At 52.7% G+C, this 24,705-nt stretch overlaps 1 protein-coding gene and 1 long non-coding RNA gene across 2 annotated transcripts; one reads left to right on the forward strand and one right to left on the reverse strand.

Moving 5' to 3' along the window:
- Positions 1–558: 558 nt before the first annotated feature.
- Positions 559–1,879, reverse strand: LOC142463625 (uncharacterized). The gene is made up of 3 exons (XR_012787469.1): positions 1,663–1,879; positions 1,080–1,212; positions 559–669 (listed from the first exon to the last, which is right to left on the reverse strand). It is a non-coding gene; the product is annotated as an uncharacterized LOC142463625 (long non-coding RNA).
- Positions 1,880–4,798: 2,919 nt separating this feature from the next.
- LOC142463621 (uncharacterized) lies at positions 4,799–7,617 on the forward strand. Its single transcript, XM_075566585.1, has 4 exons — positions 4,799–5,188; positions 5,549–5,675; positions 6,087–6,160; positions 7,069–7,617. The coding sequence occupies exons 1-4, from the start codon at positions 4,873–4,875 to the stop codon at positions 7,518–7,520; spliced, it is 969 nt and encodes a 322-aa protein (XP_075422700.1). The 5' UTR covers positions 4,799–4,872; the 3' UTR covers positions 7,521–7,617.
- The last annotated feature ends 17,088 nt before the right edge of the window (positions 7,618–24,705 follow it).

The raw sequence follows: 24,705 nt of genomic DNA on the forward strand, positions 1-24,705 counted from the left end.
CATCAACATGGTCCACAGGTCTGGGGAACACCTCGTTTCATCCTCCGCTACGTTCGGTGGCGACCTCCTGAAAGGGTGAAACTTGAATCGAGACAAAGAATCTGCAATTAGGTATCTGCACCCCGGGATAGGCACCAACTTAAAGCAAACATTAAATCGTAGGCTGTGTAGGACAAATGTTATGAACAGACGTACCACAGGAGGGGATTTAGCTGTACAGGAATTATCTGCCACCACTGCACCGGTGTTATCCGACCACAATGTAATAAGCGTATTGTGAAAAGATGCCCCCACATGTCGATGGTTACTTCCACTGGACCAGCTCCAAAAAGACCAGGTTTTTAATACAGGGGGAATCATGCCACATCCCGGGCCACTACTCAACGCACCAGCCACCCACCAAAAATGCACCAAACCCTACACCGTCCACACAGCAGATACATCAGCGGGGTCTGGCCTAGTCGCTATAACTTTCGCTCCTTCTGTGTGACCGAAAAGCCTACTGAGCTGAACAAAAAACCCTGAGCTGATTGGCTTGTAGCATACCTGACGCATCACATACTCCTGAACGTTGCTCCTCACTGACCTCTGCATTCATTTGTAATGCGTGAAGCCCACCGGGCAGTTCCCTGCGCATAGCCGCAGGTCCATCAAGCGAGGAGCCAGAACCTAATGGAGAAATAGGTACCAAATCCAAATCTGACACCTGGTCAGGCCTCTTCCTCTCTATGCAGGGGTTCCTGGGATGGTGGGCTACAGGCCTGACTGGGCCAACCTCAGCCTGAGCTGCATTACTGCTACGTGCCTGGTTGCCCCCCAGCTTAGCAAGGGTCTGCTGCCCTGCTTCTGGCACTACCGGAGTCTCTTCTTGCAGTGCTGGATCACCGCACAGCGCCACCCATAACCAGTCGGTTCCTTCCTCCTGGGTCTGCTGGAGCAGGCTGAGACAACTCGCTGGGGGGTCCCAACATCTTCATGCTCTGGAGGGGCTGCCTGGGAAGGCCCACTACATCATGGCGGCCCCTAAATACTCAATTTTCCCCCTTCCCCACATCTCAACCTCTTGTCACTGGGCTTACCTCCTTAGCCGCCGGGGAGGAGGGGAGCGGAGCCAAGGGACATAACTACTGAAGGACGGGTGAGGCGCCCATTCGCCACTAGACCCCTGCCTGAGTGCCGGGGGGACGGCTGTGGTTGAAGTGAAGTATGGAGCTATAACCAGAAGGAATAAAAACAAAGAAGGATCAAACAATGAGCAGGGTTGAGAATGACACTCAGTGCACATCTTGCCACATGTATGTGCACATGGAGCAGGTTCCTGGGGGCATACCGCGGTGGGAAGTGTGAGCGGGTGGTCTCTTTAGAGTCAGAGATTGCTGATCTGAAGAGGAAACTTGCAACATAGAGGGACACTGGCAATCTGGAAAGGAACGTAGTGCTCACTGAGGAGGCCCTGTCTGGGACTAGTGGTGCCAGGGGTGGATTAGGTGAGGGCACAGGGGAAATGTGCCCAGGACCCTCCAAATCATGAGTGCCCCCCAAAGTGGTGTAACAGCAGTGCCACTAGCTAATCCCCACAATGCACCAGCAACTCCCACAACTGGCTGCGGGCTTGGCAGCAAGCAGAGACCAAGTCCAAGCTTCCCGCTGCCACCAGCTCACCTGTTTGCCGAGGCTGGAAGTCAAACCCAACTTCTGGCCACGTATCATGTGGCCAGCTCTGCATCAGCACCTGACAGGAGCAGTGCCACAGCCCTCCCCCTCCCCAAGGTAAAATGTTTAGAGGGGATGGTTTAATTGTTTGGGTGGTAGATTGATTGTGGAGGGAAGGGGGTTGAGTGAGAGAGAGGGTGCGAGTAAGAGGAGGGGGGAGTGAGAGGTGGAGGGGGGCGAATGAGAGAGGAGGAGGGGAGAGAGTGAGAGCAGGAGAGGCTGGAGAGAGTGAGAGCAGGAGAGGCTGGAGAGAGATTTGGTGATTGAGTAAGTGGAGGATAGAGTGAGAGGAGGAGAATAGCTCAGCAGAGACGGGGGAGGGGGAGAAACAGATCAGAAGAATGGGGGAGGGGGAGAAACAGTTCAGAAGAACGGGGGAGGGGGAGAAACAGATCAGAAGAATGGGGGAGGGGGAGAAACCGATCAGAAGAATGAGGGAGGGGGAGAAACAGATCAGAAGAATGGGGGAGGGAGAAACAGATCAGAAGAATGGGGGAGGGGGAGAAACAGATCAGAAGAATGGGGGAGGGAGAAACAGATCAGAAGAATGGGGGAGGGGGAGAAACAGATCAGAAGAATGGGGGAGGGGGAGAAACCGATCAGAAGAATGAGGGAGGGGGAGAAACAGACCAGAAGAATGGGGGAGGGGGAGAAACAGATCAGAAGAATGGGGGAGGGGGAGAAACAGATCAGAAGAATGGGGGAGGGAGAAACAGATCAGAAGAATGGGGGAGGGGGAGAAACAGTTCAGAAGAACGGGGGAGGGGGAGAAACAGATCAGAAGAATGGGGGACGGGGAGAAACCGATCAGAAGAATGAGGGAGGGGGAGAAACAGATCAGAAGAATGGGGGAGGGAGAAACAGATCAGAAGAATGGGGGAGGGGGAGAAACAGATCAGAAGAATGGGGGAGGGGGAGAAACCGATCAGAAGAATGAGGGAGGGGGAGAAACAGACCAGAAGAATGGGGGAGGGGGAGAAACAGATCAGAAGAATGGGGGAGGGGGAGAAACAGATCAGAAGAATGGGGGAGGGAGAAACAGATCAGAAGAATGGGGGAGGGAGAAACAGATCAGAAGAATGGGGGAGGGGGAGAAACAGATCAGAAGAATGGGGGAGGGGGAGAAACAGATCAGAAGAATGGGGGAGGGGGAGAAACAGATCAGAAGAATGGGGGAGGGAGAAACAGATCAGAAGAATGGGGGAGGGGGAGAAACCGATCAGAAGAATGGGGGAGGGGGAGAAACCGATCAGAAGAATGGGGGAGGGGGAGAAACCGATCAGAAGAATGAGGGAGGGGGAGAAACAGACCAGAAGAATGGAGGAGGGGGAGAAACAGATCAGAAGAATGGGGAGGGAGAAACAGATCAGAAGAATGGGGGAGGGGGAGAAACAGATCAGAAGAATGGGGGAGGGGGAGAAACAGATCAGAAGAATGGGGGAGGGAGAGAAACAGATCAGAAGAATGGGGGAGGGAGAAACAGATCAGAAGAATGGGGGAGGGAGAAACAGATCAGAAGAATGGGGGAGGGAGAAACAGATCAGATCAGAAGAATGGGGGAGGGGGAGAAACAGATCAGAAGAATGGGGGAGGGAGAAACAGATCAGAAGAATGGGGGAGGGGGAGAAACAGATCAGAAGAATGGGGGAGGGGGAGAAACAGATCAGAAGAATGGGGGAGGGAGAAACAGATCAGAAGAATGGGGGAGGGAGAAACAGATCAGAAGAATGGGGGAGGGGGAGAAACAGATCAGAAGAATGGGGGAGGGGGAGAAACAGATCAGAAGAATGGGGGAGGGAGAAACAGATCAGAAGAATGGGGGAGGGGGAGAAACCGATCAGAAGAATGGGGGAGGGGGAGAAACCGATCAGAAGAATGGGGGAGGGGGAGAAACCGATCAGAAGAATGAGGGAGGGGGAGAAACAGACCAGAAGAATGGAGGAGGGGGAGAAACAGATCAGAAGAATGGGGAGGGAGAAACAGATCAGAAGAATGGGGGAGGGGGAGAAACAGATCAGAAGAATGGGGGAGGGGGAGAAACAGATCAGAAGAATGGGGGAGGGAGAGAAACAGATCAGAAGAATGGGGGAGGGAGAAACAGATCAGAAGAATGGGGGAGGGAGAAACAGATCAGAAGAATGGGGGAGGGGGAGAAACAGATCAGATCAGAAGAATGGGGGAGGGGGAGAAACAGATCAGAAGAATGGGGGAGGGAGAAACAGATCAGAAGAATGGGGGAGTGGGAGAAACAGATCAGAAGAATGGGGGAGGGGGAGAAACAGATCAGAAGAATGGGGGAGGGGGAGAAACAGATCAGAAGAATGGGGGAGGGAGAAACAGATCAGAGAATGGGGGAGGGAGAAACAGATCAGAAGAATGGGGGAGGGAGAAACAGATCAGAGAATGGGGGAGGGGGAAACAGATCAGAAGAATGGGGGAGGGGGAGAAACAGATCAGAAGAATGGGGGAGGGAGAAACAGATCAGAAGAATGGGGGAGGGAGAAACAGATCAGAAGAATGGGGGAGGGAGAAACAGATCAGAAGAATGGGGGAGGGAGAAACAGATCAGAGAATGGGGGAGGGAGAAACAGATCAGAAGAATGGGGGAGGGGGAAACAGATCAGAAGAATGGGGGAGGGAGAAACAGATCAGAAGAATGGGGGAGGGGGAGAAACAGATCAGAAGAATGGGGGAGGGGGAAACAGATCAGAAGAATGGGGGAGGGAGAAACAGATCAGAAGAATGGGGGAGGGGGAGAAACAGATCAGAAGAATGGGGGAGGGGGAGAAACAGGCCATTACAGCAACATTTATAACCTTCCGAATCCTCCCTCCCTCACTAGCCACCCCGTCCCCTTCCCCTCCCCACAGACATTTAACCTATTCATGCCCCTTATAGTGAGTCAGAGGAATGGGACCACCCCACAGACCCAGGGATCCAACCAGGGAAATAGGGGAAAGGAAGGGACCAGGCACCAACCCAGGGAAAAGAGAGGGGGGGGGGGGGAAGCTCAGTGCTGCTGTCAGTGTGCCCTCCCCCTATATTCATGTTAGGGTCTTTCCAGTTTCACTTTCACTGCTTGTGTAAGTCTATATAAGAGATTGTGCACTCTTTGTCTGACAGACAGAGGAGACAGTCTGTGACAGACAAGACACAGCCATGGATATTCTTGAGCTCAGAGAATACATCAATAGTTTCAAACTTGATAACTGTGCTCTGGGGAACCAGGGTTATAACCGCGTCCTCCTGCAGCTGTTTGGGTATCTGGGACATGGGAAGTCCTCCTTCATTAACTCCTGTAAGTACGTCCTCCAGGACGGGGAGTTTAAGACCTATGCAGATGCAGGACAGTCTGATGGAGGAAAGACCACCAGAAGAATCACATATCCCCTCACTGACACCATCACTGTGGTTGATAACCGCGGATGTGCTACGATGAACAGTTATGAGACGGGAGAGATCTTTGCTCAGCTCGGTAAGTGCGGATCTGAGACAGTCTCACTCATCCATCCAGAGATTATTCCTGTATAACTTAAAGCAACGTGCAGCTTCTCCTCTGTCAGTCAAGAGGTTAATTAGCAAATTTAACATAGTTACATTGCAAGTCTGCTAAGTATCCATTGGTTTATAACAAACATGTTTAAGTAAATCTACTAAATAATAATTTATATACAGTAATTATATCATAATTTTGCTCTTTGATTATGCAAAGATTTCTGCATGGTAAGAATTGCTTCTTATAATTAGTGTACGTGCCGCTTATAACCAGATATCCCACAGAATCAGGTACCCCCCTTGGTTATTCCCAGACTAAAACCTGTACCCCGTTTCACAGGTAATTTGCTGCCTCTGGATCAGGAGGTGGTGTGGGACACAGGATATCAAAGTATTATGCACAGACTGGTGGAATCAGATATAGATGCAAATTACTCGGACTTCGTTGTTCCTATATTTGTATACAGGTAGGTGACAAGCGCAATAAATCCCGGGGCAGATCCTTGTGACTTTGGGCATCTCACTGTGCCCCTGTGTCTCAGGCACTGAAAGTAACATTGTAACATCCCTGGGGACAGGCGCTGTTATCTTTCTCATGTATTCAGGTCATTGTTACCCCCCAGGCCAAGGTCAACTGTATTATTAGGGTCCCCCCTTATGTCCCTGTGAGGTCCCATCATACAGCCCCAGTAGTGTCCCTCACAGAGAGAGGAGACGCTGCTCTGTGTAAGTCCTCAGGAGATAGTAACACAATCCCTGCTCTTCAATGCCTGTAAAGTCTCCTCATCACAAGCTGGGAACGTGCTGCCCCGTCCTGTACATTTATACACCGAGTCACTGATTTCCGAGGGATTCACACTATTATCTTTATCCTGCAGTGTCAAGAAGGGGATTACAGAAGAAGAAGTGCCTGAAATAAAGGATTTACTTGACAATGCCAGGACACTGACAGGTAATAATGGTATCATTCTCCTTACTCAGCCTCACATACAATCAGTGATACAGAACATGCATCTTCCACCCTCACATCTCCTCCGCTGGGCTGGCTACGCTTATAGTGCCGGCGACGTCAGGCTACGGACCCTGGAAAAATCAAATTGAGATGACTTCCAGAGATCGCGACCAAGCCGTCGCGCTTACTATAAGCGCACGCGATGGCGGCAATGCATTTGCTTTGACACAACGTCGCTGACGCCAGCACTATAAGCGCAGTAACTAGGAGATTAATGGAGATGTCGTCAGATATTAGTTTGTCTTAATATATTTGTAACCAAACATTAAAGACCGCATACATATGCTCATGTTCACATCAGAAGAACAGACTTGTGAGGTCTCTAAGGCATACAGTATTTACAAACAAGTTCTATAAATAATTGGCTTGTTTGTCCAATAAAAGGCATCACAACATGCAGCATGCTGCACACCTAAGCTTCTCCAGGACTAATACAGGGAACTGGAACTCAGGAAATCCGATTGTCTGGTCAGACACATTTGTACTTTCTGATTACGTCTGATGTTTTAAGATCAGCATGAGTTTAAAAGAATAATTATACAGTATGTGCACTACAATTTCATCTGAAATCATAGTTATTAGATATATAGTAACTGTGCTACTGTTTATTATCACATTCAGGACTCTCCCAATACATTTGTTTAATCTTATTCATAAAGCTCAGTGATACGCTGTTAGTGAGCATGGCACTGTGTGTAACATGAGATGAAGAATACTTGTTGGCACAGTGACAGGTGAGCAACTTTTGCCAAAAAGACCAGAATTACAATGTGTTGGAGGTGACAGTTCTGTGATTCCTTACACCCATTAGATGCTGATTTAGTACTAACATGTATATTATTTTACAGGACTTGATCCCATTGTTGTGCTCACATTTAAAACTCAGGGGGACCTGACTGGGGTCCAGGCAAAGTTTAGGAACATGGGAACTGAACGTATATTTCAGCTGGAAAACTTCACCCAAAGTGACCGTCTAAGAACCAGAGCAAGGTACCAGGAAATCCTAACGTTCTTCCATGGAGTTTTGAAGGACGTTGAATTCCGCATGAGTGAGAAGAGGGATCCACCGCGGGAGAGGGCAGAGCGCAAGAAATTTATTCTGGAGTTTGCACATGAAAGGGAGATGAAAAGAGAAAGGGAACAGAAAGAACAAGCAATGGCAGCACAGCAAGCAAAGAGGGATCGAGCAGAGAGGGATCGAGCAGAGAGGGAACGAGTAGAGAGGGATCGGCAGCGAGCGAGGGAACAGGAGCTAGAAAGGGAAGCAAATAAAAGCTGGTATTCAAGACTATTTTCCTAACTCTCGTATTTGGGCCCCACAAAAAGTGAGCTACAAGTATCTCTGTGGGTGCAATATGTTATCCCTTTCTGATTAAATAAATATATATAACAAGAAAGAGCCAGTTCAGCAAATTATTAAACAATGTTTTGTATACTACGATAATCATGTTATTCAGCTCAGGGGCTTATAATATATATATATATCCGCCGGAGCAGCTGATCGGGACGTTTTCCTATCGCAATTCTCCAATTAAGTAAATGAGGAGTCGTCCGATTGGGGGTTTTGTGGATACAGAATCTGCCCCTTAGTCTGGAACAGGGGCATATTATAGAAAGACAGAATCACGTCTTTCTAATATTTATATGAAAGATAACCGATTTGATTAACACTTTTCTTACGGTTATCTCAGGTTAATGTTCAGCTCTGAAGATACTTCCTGTTGGGTTAATATATACTGTAACTTCCAAAGTATATAAAGGGAGGGGGGTGAAGTTGATGATTGACTACATCGCTGCACTAATTGACCTTGAGTAATGAATAAGTATTCCTAGTGATAAACTGGTGCAAAATATGCGAATTGGGCGTGAATGAGCGGAGCAAAAAGAGACGCACCCTGCCAAAGAATTCCCTTTATTGCACACCACCTTATTAAAACAAAACCTTTATTGTGGAGCTAACAAAACAGGTATACCTGCCTTGTGGGTTTAAACACTAATTAAAAAGTAATATAGTGGGATAAGGTTGCCAGGGAGCTGGCACAAATCTCCAAAAAAATCTCAGGGAGGGATTAAAATGGGTGTGCGGGTCGCACTGATGAGTCAAGCGAGATAATAATAATAATAATAATAATAATGCCTTAATAGGAATGTGAGCTCCCTACACAGAGTATATACCGTAGCGGTGGTACCAGGCTAGCGTAGGCTCCATGCACCATGAACGCTGAGGTAACGTTAGGAGTAAATGGCCTAAAATGGCAGTAAGGTAAATACCGAAATACCCGGCATGTGTATGTGCATAATGATGGCATCAAGTAACGAGTTAATGTGGCACTAGACACCCTAATTAGTGTGGTGCTGTTACATAGTGTATACATGTGTCTTCAACGAGGGCTAGTGAACACTAAGGCCTGGGGCATAGTACAGCAGGCCGTGCTGAGCCGTGCTGAGCCGCGCTGAGCAGATGCACTTACCCCCTGCATCTGTCATCAGCGCGGCTTTAGCGTGCGTGCGGAGGCTCAGATATTTTGAGGAGACAGGTAAATGTAAAATGTGACGCTCGGGTGCGGAGGAGCAGTCACGTGACCGCTCACATCCAATGGGAGCGAGGGACTAGCCCCACCTCCCACCACCGTTACGCCTCCGACACGCCTCCACCCCGCCTCCGCCACCAAAGCGCGCTCACTGCCTCGCCTGCCAGGACACAAAAAAGCTCCAGTTTGAGCAGGCGAGGCAGAGCAGGAGCGCGGATCAGCGCGGCCCGAGGCAGCATGTCCGAAGTCTAAGGCTGCGTCCCCGCTTACTCTAAGCGCGCTCAAGCATATTTGCCAGGTGTCCTCTGATTTACGCAAGCTCGCGACGGGGGGGGGGGGGGTGGCATTGCGGGTCAGCTGAGCGCGCGGGGAAATCAGATTTGTTTGTTTTGGTGAGCGCGGGTGAGCGTGTGTGCCCGCACACGAACGCACGCAGTGTGAGCGGGAACTTACATATATATATATACGTATCAGTTAACGCGGCAAGCGCCACCCGCTCAGCGCGGGGACCCAGCCACTCAGGAACGAGTTAACTGTGAATAGGAGTCTCTGGCAAAAAATGGCAATTAGTATTAACTAGTTAAAATGTAGCTGGCAGATGGAGCAGCGCTGTGATATTAATACACAGGGCAGGAAGTGGGAAGATACGATGGAGCCTATTCACTAAACTTCAATAAGTGACGTAACACTTTTTATCAATTTTGCATGTGTAGCTCGTCACAAAGCTCTGATAACATGGCAAAATCATTTGAAAACGGCTTTTGAATGAGCGTTAAGGCAATAACAACCCGCACGGTGGCAGGAAAACTGGTCAAATTCCAATTTTTTGCCAGCAACGGCTATTCACTAAGCTCCGATGTGCAAATCTCACCTTAAACACTCGCATTCCTCTCTCGCCACCTAAAGGGGGCGCTGGCCCCATTCATTTCAGCTCTGGAGACCCCCAGATGAAATCCTAGGTAATACAATAAAATTACAGCCAGCATAGAGGGTAAGCGCTAAGGTAATGAAGGGGTTAAATAGCCGGCACTGCTTTGTTGGTACAGGGGGTGGGTGAAGCTTGTAGTTTCCCAGGGTTGGTTTTCAGCATCGGGGTACACCCGCTACACCTACATCCCCCCACTGCTCAAGTGTCTCAAAATCATTCTTTTGTGTAAGCCAATGTTCCCAAAAGAAAGTAAAATGATCAAAAAATGGTGTGTCTTCTAAAAGCTTAATATTAAAATGGCAATAAGGACTTGTATGGTTTAAGGTTAATAGATAATAGCACGCCATGTGATGATCAGAAAAACACACACACACACACACACACACACACACACACACACACACACACACACACACACACACACACACACACACACACACACACACACACACACACACACACACACACACACACACACACGTCTGGCCACAGAAACAGGATTACAATGAACTTTTAACCAAGTGTATATATCGCTTAGCTCCAGGATTCACGTTTCTCCAAACATCAACAAGAGAAAACCTTTGTAACAAAGAGATGAGTTCTCAGGGGGGCCGAGGGTGCGGCTCTCAGGGGGGCCGGGGGTGCGGCTCTCAGGGGGGCCGAGGGTGCGGCTCTCTGGGGGGCCGAGGGTGCGGGGCTCTGGGGGGCCGAGGGTGCGGCTCTCTGGGGGGCCGAGGGTGCGGCTCTCTGGGGGGCCGAGGGTGCGGCTTTCTGGGGGGCCGAGGGTGCGGCTCTCAGGGGGGCCGAGGGTGCGGCTCTCTGGGGGGCCGAGGGTGCGGCTCTCTGGGGGGCCGAGGGTGCGGCTTTCTGGGGGGCCGAGGGTGCGGCTTTCTGGGGGGCCGAGGGTGCGGCTCTCAGGGGGGCCGAGGGTGCGGCTCTCTGGGGGGCCGAGGGTGCGGCTTTCTGGGGGGCCGAGGGTGCGGCTCTCAGGGGGGCCGAGGGTGCGGCTCTCTGGGGGGCCGAGGGTGCAGCTCTCTGGGGGGCCGAGGGTGCGGCTCTCTGGGGGGCCGAGGGTGCGGCTCTCTGGGGGGCCGAGGTTGCGGCTCTCTGGGGGGCCGAGGGTGCGGCTCTCTGGGGGGCCGAGGTTGCGGCTCTCTGGGGGGCCGAGGGTGCGGCTCTCTGGGGGGGCGAGGGTGCGGCTCTCTGGGGGGCCGAGGGTGCGGCTCTCTGGGGGGGCGAGGGTGCGGCTCTCTGGGTGGCCGAGGGTGCGGCTCTCAGGGGGGGCGAGGGTGCGGCTCTCTGGGGGGGCGAGGGTGCGGCTCTCTGGGGGGCGAGGGTGCGGCTCTCTGTGGTTCCTGTCTAACCGAGGATTCTCTGTGCAGTTACAATCTCCAGCTACAATAATAACCTCGTCCTGTTTACAAGTAGAGAATACATCACTCAAAGTCTGCAAAACCCACAGCACGATCTCTCCCAGTAACTGGTGCATAAATATTAATACAAATGAAAGCTGTGTCCCCTATAGTAGCATCTACCTTCAATAAGCGTCCCTTTATAATCTCATTGTTAGAAGCATTAAGTGTTAGCACACCTGGGGCAAATAAAACAGCCACTCCTGCACCTGTGTGTGTACCAGGACTGAGCACAGCCTCCCCTCCCACTCCTGCACCTGTGTGTGTACCAGGACTGAGCACAGCCTCCCCTCCCACTCCTGCACCTGTGTGTGTACCATGTCTGAGCACAGCCTCCCCTCCCACTCCTGCACCTGTGTGTGTACCAGGACTGAGCACAGCCTCCCCTCCCACTCCTGCACCTGTGTGTGTACCATGACTGAGCACAGCCTCCCCTCCCACTCCTGCACCTGTGTGTGTACCATGTCTGAGCACAGCCTCCCCTCCCACTCCTGCACCTGTGTGTGTACCAGGACTGAGCACAGCCTCCTCTCCCACTCCTGCACCTGTGTGTGTACCATGACTGAGCACAGCCTCCCTTCCCACTCCTGCACCTGTGTGTGTACCATGTCTGAGCACAGCCTCCCCTCCCACTCCTGCACCTGTGTGTGTACCAGGACTGAGCACAGCCTCCCCTCCCACTCCTGCACCTGTGTGTGTACCATGACTGAGCACAGCCTCCCCTCCCACTCCTGCACCTGTGTGTGTACCATGTCTGAGCACAGCCTCCCCCCCCACTCCTGCACCTGTGTGTGTACCAGGACTGAGCACAGCCCCCTCTCCCACTCCTGCACCTGTGTGTGTACCATGACTGAGCACAGCCTCCCCTCCCACTCCTGCACCTGTGTGTGTACCATGACTGAGCACAGCCTCCCCTCCCACTCCTGCACCTGTGTGTGTACCATGACTGAGCACAGCCTCCCCTCCCACTCCTGCACCTGTGTGTGTACCAGGACTGTGCACAGCCTCCCCTCCCAATCCTGCACCTGTGTGTGTACCATGACTGAGCACAGCCTCCCCTCCCAATACTGCACCTGTGTGTGTACCATGTCTGAGCACAGCCTCCCCTCCCACTCCTGCACCTGTGTGTGTACCATGTCTGAGCAAAGCCTCCCCTCCCACTCCTGCACCCGTGTGTGTACCATGTCTGAGCACAGCCTCCCCTCCCACTCCTGCACCCGTGTGTGTACCATGTCTGAGCACAGCCTCCCCTCCCACTCCTGCACCCGTGTGTTTACCATGACTGAGCACAGCCTCCCCTCCCTCTCCTGCACCTGTGTGTGTACCATGTCTGAGCACAGCCTCCCCTCCCACTCCTGCACCTGTGTGTTTACCATGACTGAGCACAGCCTCCCCTCCCACTTCTGCACCTGTGTGTGTGCCATGTCTGAGCACAGCCTCCCCTTCCCACTCCTGCACCTGTGTGTGTGCCATGGCTGAGCACAGCCTCCCCTCCCACTCCTGCACCTGTGTGTGTGCCATGGCTGAGCACAGCCTCCCCTCCCACTCCTGCACCTGTGTGTGTACCATGTCTGAGCACAGCCTCCCCTCCCACTCCTGCACCTGTGTGTGTACCATGTCTGAGCACAGCCTCCCCTCCCACTCCTGCACCTGTGTGTGTACCAGGACTGAGCACAGCCTCCCCTCCCACTCCTGCACCTGTGTGTGTACCAGGACTGAGCACAGCCTCCCCTCCCACTGCTGCACCTGTGTGTGTACCATGACTGAGCACAGCCTCCCCTCCCACTCCTGCACCTGTGTGTGTACCATGACTGAGCACAGCCTCCCCTCCCACTCCTGCACCTGTGTGTGAACCATGACTGAGCACAGCCTCCCTTCCCACTCCTGCACCTGTGTGTGTACCATGTCTGAGCACAGCCTCCCCTCCCACTCCTGCACCTGTGTGTACCATGACTGAGCACAGCCTCCCCTCCCCACTCCTGCACCTGTGTGTGTACCATGACTGAGCACAGCCTCCCCTCCCACTCCTGCACCTGTGTGTGTACCATGACTGAGCACAGCCTCCCTTCCCACTCCTGCACCTGTGTGTGTACCATGACTGAGCACAGCCTCCCCTCCCACTCCTGCACCTGTGTGTTTACCATGTCTGAGCACAGCCTCCCCTCCCACTCCTGCACCTGTGTGTGTACCATGACTGAGCACAGCCTCCCCTCCCACTCCTGCACCTGTGTGTGTACCATGACTGAGCACAGCCTCCCTTCCCACTCCTGCACCTGTGTGTGTACCATGTCTGAGCACAGCCTCCCCTCCCACTCCTGCACCTGTGTGTGTACCATGTCTGAGCACAGCCTCCCCTCCCACTCCTGCACCTGTGTGTGTACCATGACTGAGCACAGCCTCCCCTCCCACTCCTGCACCTGTGTGTGTACCATGTCTGAGCACAGCCTCCCCTCCCACTCCTGCACCTGTGTGTGTACCATGACTGAGCACAGCCTCCCTTCCCACTCCTGCACCTGTGTGTGTACCATGTCTGAGCACAGCCTCCCCTTCCCACGCCTTAACCCAATCAGGCTGATTGTTATCATCAGAGCGTCTCTTGCAAAAAAAGAACATTTAACTTTTTTTGAGTAAAATACTCAAACAAAGTTGCTCTCTTATTAAAATCTCTTCCACCATTAATATTCAATGTCCCAATTTGGAGTCCTTGCATTGAAAAAGAGGGAAAAACACACTGTGAGCAAAAACCAACAATAACAAAAGAAAAAGTTAAATCCAAAATAGCCATGATCCTTTTATAATTAAAAAAAAACAACAGTGTTTACTTTGAAATAACTTATTTAAACGATACCGTTTTTGCTTATCAATATCTATCAGAGAACCTTTCTTCAAAATGAGATTAACTGAGTCCACAAATAACTGCAAATCAGGGAAATAATCCTGCACTTCAACCAGACTTACTGGAGGGTTGAATAACAAAGAGAAAAACCAGCGCACAGCCAAAGTGGAGGTTTACACCCTCCTACGCGTTTCGTGTAAACATAGACTTTATCAAGGAGTACTGGAGGGCTGGTCTGTGCAAACAGACAAGGTGTAGCTTCCAACTCAGACCTTTCCTCCACACCACTGCAGGGCCGCAGGGCAAACCGGAGGCCGCAGAGCAAACCAGAGGCCGCAGGGCAAACCAGAGGCCGCAGGGCAAAACTAGTGGTTGCCGCTGGCAGGGAATTTTCCTCCATTCTCAAAGCATTTTCAGGCAGATTATCAGTTAAAACATTCACTGTTTTAGCCATTTTTTCCCCTGTTGGCCCAGACTCATCTGAAAAGGTGGCCCCAGCAACTTCAGCGTTCAGAACAGTACTTTTAGTTACCTCGAGATTTCTTTCATCTTCCTCCTGTTCCAAGACTCTCTTCTTGCTAGTCTTCTCACACTCCGTCCTCACAGTCAGCTGCCCTGTAACAGCGGTCTGCGCAGTGGCACCTTCCACAGTGTCCATCTCACTGATAGCAATAACAGCAATCTGTACATCTCCCACAGTATCCTCCTCACTCTGCGCTGAAGCAGCAGCCTCTGCTTTCTCACCTGCCACAGTATCCTCCTCACTCTGCGCTGAAGCAGCAGCCCCTGCTTCCTCACCTGCCACAGTATCCTCCTCAAGCTGCGCTGAAGCAGCAGCCTCTGCTTTCTTTTCACCTGCATCTTTTCTGTGACCAGTAACATTCTCACTCTGACCTTTTCTAGTATTCAAAATAGGGCAAGCGTGTTTCAAGTGACCAATTTCCCCTGGACTCAGTGCTCGCATACATCACATAATCACGGCCCTAAATGTTATGTTTCAAAACCAGGTCTAAACTTTTCACAGATTGATTCAAAATCATAAACACTGCCTCCTGAAAGACATAACATGTTTAATTTCAGCTTTTTTGCACCCCAAAGGAATCATTTTAATAGAAGAAATAATTCTACCATAGCAAGATAAATCCTGCATTAACCTCTCACTACTTACAGATGGGGGAACATTAGACAGAGTCACTTTAACTGATGGACTGGTAAAGGCAGAACATTAAACAAACAGCCATTAATCTGTAACCCTGGCTCAACAACCCAATGTACAAGTGCGGTACTGCTCAAAGAAACCACCTCAGCTTTATTCATTCGGGAAACTGACTTAATATTCTCATAACCTACAATTTTCCCCACAGAAAACACACATTTCTCCACGGAAATGTGACCATCTACCATACAGTTTAACCCATGCCTACGGGTTCAATTCCCAAAACTAATTGGGGGAGTCCCCATAGTGGCCAAGGCCACAAGACATTGTAATTTTTGCTTGAAGTGCTGAGATAGTACATACGTTTGGACTATGCAAAAGTGGCTGAACTTCCTGTTTTTCACTCAGGAACTATGTCTGAACATAGGCTAGGGGTGCAGCCAACATTAATTGGGTAAAAGGTCAGTCAACAACATAATGGTGGTGGAAAGAGAGAAAGAGAGAAAGAGAGAGAGAGAGAGAGAAAGAGAGAGAGAGAGAGAGAGAGAGAAGAGAGAGAGAGAGAGAGAGAGAGAGAGAGAGAGAGAGAGAGAGAGAGAGAGAGAGAGAGAGAGAGAGAGAGAGAGAGAGAGAGAGAGAGAGAGAGAGAGAGAGAGAGAGAGAGAGAGAGAGAGAGAGAGAGAGAGAGAGAGAGAGAGAGAGAGAGAGAGATCACTGTTACAGTATATAACAGCAGCGTACGCCGTGTCACTGAGCCGCTATATTCCCGGCGTAGAACATGTCCCTGACAGGGTGTGCCAGGAATCCCAGCTATGTAATAACATCGCCCGGCTCTGTTTACTTTACAGCCAAACCAGATATGGGTCATGTTCCAGGCGGGATGTTTTTATTAGAAGGTATTTCCAAGTAGCAGAGACATGTTATGCTTTGTGAGAGGTAGCCCTGCACTTAACGGAAATGCAAGATAGCTGTTTCTATAGCTGTGACATTTAATGTAGGAAGCAATACAAACTGTCACACCCCTATGTAACCCTCTGTGCCCGGCTGCTAGGGGGATTACATCGGTGGGAAATATTTGGCAACTCAGCATAGCTTACCTCAATTACTGTAAGGATGCTGGATACAGGCGGCTAGGGTTACCCCATTGATGGGGGGTACACAAATGTTCTCTGTGCACAGATAATATTTTGCTAATGTAACGGGTATTCCACCCCACCCAAGCGCACATATAGGGTGGGTGCGGAGAACATACAGTGTTACCAGGTGTGGTGCGTTACCTGTTTGGCTCACAGGAGGGCTGAGCTTCCTCCACGGGGAACCTGGGGCAATTATACTAGGAATGAGAGTAACCATGATTCGGTGCAGCGCCTCCACCTGCGATGGCTCCTAACAGAGCAGGAATTGTTCCTCGCAGGACATCATACAATAACTAACATACACGATATGTATAATAACCACATACTTTTACTGGTGAGCATATGAACCAATAACCATCAATAGTATAACCGGTGCCCCTCTCTAGAGGAAGCACTAACTACAGCGTCACGCAGGACGCTCCCACCAACACTGGGTGATCCCACCCCGTGTCCAGTTATCCCCCACACAGTGTCCAGCACTCTACCCCTGTGTCCCGTGGTCAGCGCTGCCACTATGTGTAATGATACTGAGTAAGGTATAGTTGGTGCACTTATGAGGTACCTGCCGAGCGCTCCTGCACTCGGGCCTGCCAGTTACTTCGAAAAGGGTCCGCCGCTGTGTATCCGTCTGATCCGCTGTCCCTTCCCGGGGGTCCGCCCGAGGATATCCCACACGGAAGGTAGTCTCTGTCTCTGGAAACGCAGCGTCCGCTGTGGCCCTAACTATAACTGGCACTAAGGTGACAAGTCCCTACCCTAGGGCCGGGTCCCTACGCACCACAAGCTGGGGGAGGTCAGGACCTATCTGGGGCCTAGGGGGTTCTCTGGCCTAATGCAGTGGGTCACCGACCCCTGCACGCACCTCTTTCCCCTAGCTCTCCTGTTCCCACACTCCTCTCGTCTCAGCGCGCCAAATGTATCTATTCCCTGCAAACCGGGAGCTCCTCAGCCCTATTGGCTCCCCGGCATCATGTGGGGCGCGCAGAGGCTCCCGGGACTCGTAGTCCCTGCCTAGAGCCTTCCCTGGTAGGCTAGGGTTTCCCGGGCTCCTTCTTGCGCATGCGTGAGCTTCCCTGCCGGTCCCCGCGCCTAAATCCCTTCTGCGCATGCGTGCGCAGTTCCCTATGGCGGCGCCCTGCACCGGGACCCGACCGAGCCCTGACAACGCGTTCCTGGCAACCGGCCGCCTGCACGAGAGCCGCACGATGCGCGCACACACCCCCGCGAGCCGCTACCAACCGCCCTATCGCCACGGTGAGTATCCCAAGGAGGGTTACCTCAACGTTTGAGGTACATGATTATTTTGGAGTTCAGCCCTCCTACTCTACATCACCAAAGAGGCTGGACACGTGTGTCCTGTCCTTACCAGTCCCCATGATTATGCAGCTGTAGCCCAGATCACCTTCCGTGGTACCGTGTAAGCCGCTGTCAGTGCTCTCCGATTACTCCTTACACCTGCATCGGATGATGATTTGGTCTCAATTGACTGTTTAATGAGGAACCTCTTTCTCGTTGCCCAGTTATATGAAGGTAGGAAACGCTGATGTCACAGAGCAGTCATTGTTACACTTAATGTAGCACGAGTCCGCATTCTTTCCTAATAACGACACACGTGTCTCACTTAGAATCTCAGCAGGTGCTGACGCGGGATTTCCCCGGGTTATTATGGCACTACGGGGCGCCCTGGCTGTGTCTGCGCCCCGGTTCTGATATGCCTAGGAGATTTAGTTCATGTCGTGATTTTGCTGTTCTATGTCTGCGTGCTACAAATGGCGAATCCAACCACATCTGTTTCCCGGATTTCGCTCATGTTACCCCTACCCACCGTTTGGCGGTGTAAAATTTGCAAACGGATTTGGTCAGTTTTGATCTGCGTGGATACAGCCCGGAGACGGATTTGTAGGACACTATCCGTGAGATTCAGCGATCCGTTGCGCGGATTCTAAAGAGCGGATCGCTGCACCTGCGGAGTGTGTCCTGCAATCCGTCATGGGCTGCGGACTCCGCAGAGAGCACCGGTAATAATGATGGAAAAATCCGCAACGCGTGAATCGCCCTTTTTGAGATTGAGCCACTAAAATCCGCGGACCAAAGGCACCGGCTGACCCGCTGCGGGTCCAAATTCAGTGCGGGGGTCAGTGAGGGGGCCAGTGCGGGGATCAGAGAGGGGTCAATACGAGGGTCAGTGTGGGAATCAGTGCGGGGGTCAGTGTGGGCATCAGTGAAGGGGATCAGTGAGGGGGATCAGCACGGGGATCAGTGTGGGGGTCAGTGAGGGGGTCAATACGAGGGTCAGTGTGGGAATCAGTGCGGGGGTCAGCGAGTGGATCACTGCGGGGGTCAGTGTGGGCATCAGTGAAGGGGATCAGTGAGGGGGATCAGTGTGGGGGTCAGTGAGGGTGTCAGTGCATGGATCAGTGCATGGATCAGAGCGGGGGTCAGTGCAGGGATTAGTGCGGGGGATCAGTGCGGGGGTCAGTGCATGGATCAGTGCGGGGGTCAGTACAGGGATCAGTGCGGGGGATCAGTGCGGGGGTCAGTGAGGGGGTCAATACGAGGGTCAGTGTGGGAATCAGTGCGGGGGTCAGCGAGTGGATCACTGCGGGGGTCTGTGTGGGCATCAGTGAAGGGATCAGTGTGGAGATCAGTGCATGGATCAGTGAGGGGATCAGTGAAGGGATCAGTGCGGGGGATCAGTGCGGGGGATCAGTGTGGGGGATCAGTGCGGGGGTCAGCGCGGGGGTCAGCGTGGGGGTCAGCGCAGGGGTCTGTGCATGGATCAGTGCGAGGGTGGGGGTCAGTGCGGGGGATCAGTGCAGGGTTCAGTGCGGGGGTCTGTGCGGAGGATCAGTGCGGGGGTCAGCGTGGGGGATCAGCGTGGGGGTCAGTGTGGGGGTCAGTGCGGGGGTGCCCCCCCCTCTCCCATGCGCGCATACATGCAGGACACCCGGTGCTCATGCTTGGAGCACTCTCCAAGCATGAGCGCGCTCAGCGACAGCGGGGACTCAGCCTAAGAAGAGGGGACATAAAGGGGACATAAAGGGGACATAAAGGGCAGTTGGTGATGTCATTTGGTTTATAAATATTTTTTTTAATGTGTCCCGGTTTTTACTTTTGTAAATCTGGTCACCCTATCAGTGAGTACATGCTCAATGAGTAAAGGCTCGGTGAGTACATGCTCAGCGAGTAAAGGCTCAGTGAGTAAAGGCTCAGTGAGTAAAGGCTTAGTGAGTACATGATAAGCGAGTACAGGCTCAGTGAGTACAGGCTCAGTGCGTACAGGCTCAGTGCGTACAGGCTCAGTGAGTACAGGCTCAGTGAGTACAGGCTCAGTGAGTACAGGCTCGGTGAGTACAGGTTCAGTGAGTACAGGCTCAGTGAGTACAGGCTCAGTGAGTACAGGCTCGGTGAGTACAGGCTCAGTGAGTACAGGCTGAGTGAGTAATGGCTCAGTGAGTACAGGCTTGGTGAGTACAGGCTCAGTGAGTACAGACTCATTGAGTAAAGGCTCATTGAGTACATACTAAGTGAGTACAGGCTCGGCGAGTACAGGCTCGGTGAGTACAGGCTCAGTGAGTACAGGATGAGTGAGTAATGGCTCAGTGAGTACAGGCTTGGTGAGTACAGGCTCAGTGAGTAAAGGCTCATTGAGTACATACTAAGTGAGTACAGGCTCGGTGAGTGCAGGCTCAGTGAGTACATACTAAGTGAGTACAGGCTCGGTGAGTAAAGATGCTGACTATAAACAATGACACTGAGTGTGAATCAGGGCAACCGGGGTCAGATCCCGGCGTCGGCTCCTTGTGACCTTGAACAAGTCACTTTACCTCCCTGTGCCTCACGTACCAAAAAGTAGATTGTAAACTCTACGGGGCAGGGACTGTGCCTGCAACAGCTCTATGTACAGCGCTGTGCACACTGTGAGCGATAGGCAAGACAAAAACATTGTGTTATTATAACAAAGCCCCTTTAGTGCCAGACCCCCTGACGTAGGGGTACCCAAAGGGTTAAGATAACATTGCGTTGTACAAAATAACATGACATTAACCATCGCCTAAGAGCCGGCCCTGATATAACAGCGTTTAGTGAATCGTGCCCTATCTCTCCCTGCTGTGGATACTTCTCATTGGTTCCAATGACAGGTAAAGCAGTGGCACTGTGCTTCCCACAGGAAAAGCCCAAAGATATATCTTTATTTAAATAAATCACATTATAAAAGCAGGATATGTACTGTATGTGTACAGAAGGTTTACAACACGTGGCAATCCCTGTCTGTATCTATCTAGGTTTACATGAAATGCTAATCTCTGCTCCAGGAAACCACAGGTTGTATTCTCTATCACTTTCGTTATTACTCACACTGCCGGCCAAAGGTAAAACCTGGGGCAGAGATCAGCAGCAGGACGGAGAGGCAGGGCGAGAGGGAGAGAAGGAAACAGGGCGAGAGGGAGAGAAGGAAACAGGGCGAGAGGGAGAGAAGGAAACAGGGCGAGAGGGAGAGAAGGAAACAGGGCGAGAGGGAGAGAAGGAAACAGGGCGAGAGGGAGAGAAGGAAACAGGGCGAGAGGGAGAGAAGGAAACAGGGCGAGAGGGAGAGAAGGAAACAGGGCGAGAGGGAGAGAAGGAAACAGGGCGAGAGGGAGAGAAGGAAACAGGGCGAGAGGGAGAGAAGGAAACAGGGCGAGAGGGACAGAAGGAAACAGGGCGAGAGGGAGAGAAGGAAACAGGGCGAGAGGGAGAGAAGGAAACAGGGCGAGAGGGAGAGAAGGAAACAGGGCGAGAGGGAGAGAAGGAAACAGGGCGAGAGGGAGAGAAGGAAACAGGGCGAGAGGGAGAGAAGGAAACAGGGCGAGAGGGAGAGAAGGAAACAGGGCGAGAGGGAGAGAAGGAAACAGGGCGAGAGGGAGAGAAGGAAACAGGGCGAGAGGGAGAGAAGGAAACAGGGCGAGAGGGAGAGAAGGAAACAGGGCGAGAGGGAGAGAAGGAAACAGGGCGAGAGGGAGAGAAGGAAACAGGGCGAGAGGGAGAGAAGGAAACAGGGCGAGAGGGAGAGAAGGAAACAGGGCGAGAGGGAGAGAAGGAAACAGGGCGAGAGGGACAGAAGGAAACAGGGCGAGAGGGAGAGAAGGAAACAGGGCGAGAGGGAGAGAAGGAAACAGGGCGAGAGGTAGAGAAGGAAACAGGGCGAGAGGGAGAGAAGGAAACAGGGCGAGAGGGAGAGAAGGAAACAGGGCGAGAGGGAGAGAAGGAAACAGGGCGAGAGGGAGAGAAGGAAACAGGGCGAGAGGGAGAGAAGGAAACAGGGCGAGAGGGAGAGAAGGAAACAGGGCGAGAGGGAGAGAAGGAAACAGGGCGAGAGGGAGAGAAGGAAACAGGGCGAGAGGGACAGAAGGAAACAGGGCGAGAGGGAGAGAAGGAAACAGGGCGAGAGGGACAGAAGGAAACAGGGCGAGAGGGAGAGAAGGAAACAGGGCGAGAGGGAGAGAAGGAAACAGGGCGAGAGGGACAGAAGGAAACAGGGCGAGAGGGAGAGAAGGAAACAGGGCGAGAGGGAGAGAAGGAAACAGGGCGAGAGGGACAGAAGGAAACAGGGCGAGAGGGAGAGAAGGAAACAGGGCGAGAGGGAGAGAAGGAAACAGGGCGAGAGGGAGAGAAGGAAACAGGGCGAGAGGGACAGAAGGAAACAGGGCGAGAGGGAGAGAAGGAAACAGGGCGAGAGGGAGAGAAGGAAACAGGGTGAGAGGGAGAGAAGGAAACAGGGCGAGAGGGAGAGAAAGAAACAGGGCGAGAGGGACAGAAGGAAACAGGGCGAGAGGGAGAGAAGGAAACAGGGCGAGAGGGAGAGAAGGAAACAGGGCGAGAGGGAGAGAAAGAAACAGGGCGAGAGGGACAGAAGGAAACAGGGCGAGAGGGAGAGAAGGAAACAGGGCGAGAGGGAGAGAAGGAAACAGGGCGAGAGGTAGAGAAGGAAACAGGGCGAGAGGGAGAGAAGGAAACAGGGCGAGAGGGAGAGAAGGAAACAGGGCGAGAGGGAGAGAAGGAAACAGGGCGAGAGGGAGAGAAGGAAACAGGGCGAGAGGGAGAGAAGGAAACAGGGCGAGAGGGAGAGAAGGAAACAGGGCGAGAGGGAGAGAAGGAAACAGGGCGAGAGGGAGAGAAGGAAACAGGGCGAGAGGGAGAGAAGGAAACAGGGCGAGAGGGACAGAAGGAAACAGGGCGAGAGGGAGAGAAGGAAACAGGGCGAGAGGGACAGAAGGAAACAGGGCGAGAGGGAGAGAAGGAAACAGGGCGAGAGGGAGAGAAGAAAACAGGGCGAGAGGGACAGAAGGAAACAGGGCGAGAGGGAGAGAAGGAAACAGGGCGAGAGGGAGAGAAGGAACAGGGCGAGAGGGACAGAAGGAAACAGGGCGAGAGGGAGAGAAGGAAACAGGGCGAGAGGGAGAGAAGGAAACAGGGCGAGAGGGAGAGAAGGAAACAGGGCGAGAGGGACAGAAGGAAACAGGGCGAGAGGGAGAGAAGGAAACAGGGCGAGAGGGAGTGAAGGAAACAGGGCGAGAGGGAGAGAAGGAAACAGGGCGAGAGGGACAGAAGGAAACAGGGCGAGAGGGAGAGAAAGAAACAGGGCGAGAGGGACAGAAGGAAACAGGGCGAGAGGGAGAGAAGGAAACAGGGCGAGAGGGAGAGAAGGAAACAGGGTGAGAGGGAGAGAAGGAAACAGGGCGAGAGGGAGAGAAAGAAACAGGGCGAGAGGGACAGAAGGAAACAGGGCGAGAGGGAGAGAAGGAAACAGGGCGAGAGGGAGAGAAGGAAACATGGCGAGAGGGAGAGAAGGAAACAGGGCGAGAGGGAGAGAAGGAAACAGGGCGAGAGGGAGAGAAGGAAACAGGGCGAGAGGGAGAGAAGGAAACAGGGCGAGAGGGAGAGAAGGAAACAGGGCGAGAGGGACAGAAGGAAACAGGGCGAGAGGGAGAGAAGGAAACAGGGCGAGAGGGAGAGAAGGAAACAGGGCGAGAGGGACAGAAGGAAACAGGGCGAGAGGGAGAGAAGGAAACAGGGCGAGAGGGAGAGAAGGAAACAGGGCGAGAGGGACAGAAGGAAACAGGGCGAGAGGGAGAGAAGGAAACAGGGCGAGAGGGAGAGAAGGAAACAGGGCGAGAGGGACAGAAGGAAACAGGGCGAGAGGGAGAGAAGGAAACAGGGCGAGAGGGAGAGAAGGAAACAGGGCGAGAGGGACAGAAGGAAACAGGGCGAGAGGGAGAGAAGGAAACAGGGCGAGAGGGAGAGAAGGAAACAGGGCGAGAGGGACAGAAGGAAACAGGGCGAGAGGGAGAGAAGGAAACAGGGCGAGAGGGAGAGAAGGAAACAGGGCGAGAGGGAGAGAAGGAAACAGGGCGAGAGGGACAGAAGGAAACAGGGCGAGAGGGAGAGAAGGAAACAGGGCGAGAGGGAGAGAAGGAAACAGGGCGAGAGGGAGAGAAGGAAACAGGGCGAGAGGGACAGAAGGAAACAGGGCGAGAGGGAGAGAAAGAAACAGGGCGAGAGGGACAGAAGGAAACAGGGCGAGAGGGAGAGAAGGAAACAGGGCGAGAGGGAGAGAAGGAAACAGGGTGAGAGGGAGAGAAGGAAACAGGGCGAGAGGGAGAGAAAGAAACAGGGCGAGAGGGACAGAAGGAAACAGGGCGAGAGGGAGAGAAGGAAACAGGGCGAGAGGGAGAGAAGGAAACATGGCGAGAGGGAGAGAAGGAAACAGGGCGAGAGGGAGAGAAGGAAACAGGACGAGAGGGAGAGAAGGAAACAGGGCGAGAGGGAGAGAAGGAAACAGGGCGAGAGGGAGAGAAGGAAACAGGGCGAGAGGGACAGAAGGAAACAGGGCGAGAGGGAGAGAAGGAAACAGGGCGAGAGGGAGAGAAGGAAACAGGGCGAGAGGGAGAGAAGGAAACAGGGCGAGAGGGACAGAAGGAAACAGGGCGAGAGGGAGAGAAGGAAACAGGGCGAGAGGGAGAGAAGGAAACAGGGCGAGAGGGACAGAAGGAAACAGGGCGAGAGGGAGAGAAGGAAACAGGGCGAGAGGGAGAGAAGGAAACAGGGCGAGAGGGAGAGAAGGAAACAGGGCGAGAGGGACAGAAGGAAACAGGGCGAGAGGGAGAGAAAGAAACAGGGCGAGAGGGACAGAAGGAAACAGGGCGAGAGGGAGAGAAGGAAACAGGGCGAGAGGGAGAGAAGGAAACAGGGTGAGAGGGAGAGAAGGAAACAGGGCGAGAGGGAGAGAAAGAAACAGGGCGAGAGGGACAGAAGGAAACAGGGCGAGAGGGAGAGAAGGAAACAGGGCGAGAGGGAGAGAAGGAAACAGGGCGAGAGGGAGAGAAAGAAACAGGGCGAGAGGGACAGAAGGAAACAGGGCGAGAGGGAGAGAAGGAAACAGGGCGAGAGGGAGAGAAGGAAACAGGGCGAGAGGGAGAGAAGGAAACAGGGCGAGAGGGAGAGAA

Source organism: Ascaphus truei, chromosome 11 (assembly GCF_040206685.1).
Source record: "Ascaphus truei isolate aAscTru1 chromosome 11, aAscTru1.hap1, whole genome shotgun sequence".
Lineage (NCBI taxonomy): Eukaryota > Metazoa > Chordata > Amphibia > Anura > Ascaphidae > Ascaphus > Ascaphus truei.